This window comes from Oncorhynchus keta, unplaced genomic scaffold (genome assembly GCF_023373465.1).
Source record: "Oncorhynchus keta strain PuntledgeMale-10-30-2019 unplaced genomic scaffold, Oket_V2 Un_contig_19363_pilon_pilon, whole genome shotgun sequence".
Lineage (NCBI taxonomy): Eukaryota > Metazoa > Chordata > Actinopteri > Salmoniformes > Salmonidae > Oncorhynchus > Oncorhynchus keta.
The window spans coordinates 1-1562 of NW_026281430.1; the positions used below are offsets into that span (position 1 = coordinate 1).

At 50.6% G+C, this 1562-nt stretch overlaps 1 protein-coding gene across 1 annotated transcript; it reads left to right on the forward strand.

Moving 5' to 3' along the window:
* Positions 1 to 33: 33 nt before the first annotated feature.
* Positions 34 to 1204, forward strand: LOC127920397 (chromo domain-containing protein cec-1-like). The gene is made up of 2 exons (XM_052504469.1): positions 34 to 293; positions 537 to 1204. The coding sequence occupies exons 1-2, from the start codon at positions 226 to 228 to the stop codon at positions 1003 to 1005; spliced, it is 537 nt and encodes a 178-aa protein (XP_052360429.1). The 5' UTR covers positions 34 to 225; the 3' UTR covers positions 1006 to 1204.
* The last annotated feature ends 358 nt before the right edge of the window (positions 1205 to 1562 follow it).

Sequence of the window (1562 nt, forward strand, 5' to 3'; positions counted from 1 at the left end):
TTAGCATTCTTGAATAGTTGTGAGATGATCATACAGTATACAGTCTCATATCCACATGGATTGTACACTATCAGTAACACTAAAACAAAAGGCATTTGACTATAGGTAGGCATAGAGATGAGTAGTGCACGGGGCACTGACAATGGCATTGCGTTATATCTGTTCTCTCTACAGGGAATAATGACTGTCCTCAACCTATGAACTGTGCTGAAGCCTGGGATTATTATGGGGGGAAGTAAGGAATGGGTACAGCGCTCCAAGGACACCTGGAAAGCCATTCAGGATTCACTAAGGTTAGTGGGAGAACGGCAGAAGAGGAGCACTGACCAGCACCGCAGTGAGGCCCCCGTGTTTGCACCGGGGGACAGGGTCTGGCTCTCGACCCGAAACCTGCCCCTCCGCCTGCCCTGTCGGAAGCTGGGGCCGCAGTGTGTGAGGCCGTTCAAAGTCCTGAGGAGAATAAACAAGGTGTGTTACAGGTTACAACTTCCTAGGTATTACCGTATTAACCCCTCGTTTCATGTGTCTCTCCTCAGGCCGGTGGTGGCTGGTCCCCTGCAAGAAGGTGAGGTGCCTGAGGTCCCTCCGCCCCCTCTGGACATCAAGGGGTCCCCGGCGTACACGGTTCGGGGCATTCTGGATTCGAGACGCCGGGTGGGGGGCCTACAGTACCTTGTGGACTGGGAGGGGTACGGTCCGGAGGAGAGATGCTGGGTTCCTGTGGGGGACATTTTGGACCCTTCTATCCTGAGAGATTTCCACCACCTCCACCCGGATCGCCCGGCACCTCGTCCTCCGGGTTGTCCTCGAGGCCGGTGGCGGCGCGCTGCGGGGGCCGCGCGTCAGGGGGGGGTACTGTCACGACTTCCGCCGAAGTTGGCTCCCCTGCCTGTTCGGGCGGTGCTCGGCGGTCGTCGTCACCGTCCTACTAGCCACTACCGATCCCTTTTTCGTTTGTCTGTTGGTTTTGTCTTATTAGTTTCACCTGTGTGTATTTTAGTTTAATTAGCGTCCTTATATATAGTAGGTTGTCCCGCCCTTGTTTTGTGCGGGATTGTTTTTGTTACTCTGTTGTATGGTGGTTTTCGTGTAGTTATTCTCTGGACTATTTTGGTCCTGTGTTTGGGCTGGTCTATTGTATGCGCCCTGTGTGTTGGCTGTGACCGTTTTTGTGCACCGGATAATAAATTGACAATCTACTGAACCCTGCTCTCTGTGCCTGATTCCACTCACCACTCCTAGGAAATCGTGACAACAGCTGGGATGTCCCTCCTACTATTTCATTTGATCTTCCGACTGTCCATCAACTCCTGGCTGAACCCTATGTCACAGCCACTTAAAATGCATGTGCTTAGAATCCTTACATGATAGCAGGAGAGAGTGGCTTCGTCCTTGTAGCACATTCAGAGGTCGATTTATAGACAGCAATCTAAAATAATTAATAAGTTAAAAAACACTTTCTGTTTGTCATAGAGGGGCAAGATACATTTACATTTTACATTTAAGTCATTTAGCAGACGCTCTTATCCAGAAGCGACTTACAAATTGGTGCATTCACCTTA

Coding starts and splice junctions, on each gene's coding strand:
- LOC127920397 (XM_052504469.1), top strand. CDS start 226: ATGGGGGGAAGTAAGGAATGGGTACAGCGCTCCAAGGACACCTGGAAA. Junction 294..536: donor GCCATTCAGGATTCACTAAG/GTTAGTGGGAGA, acceptor GTCTCTCCTCAG/GCCGGTGGTGGCTGGTCCCC.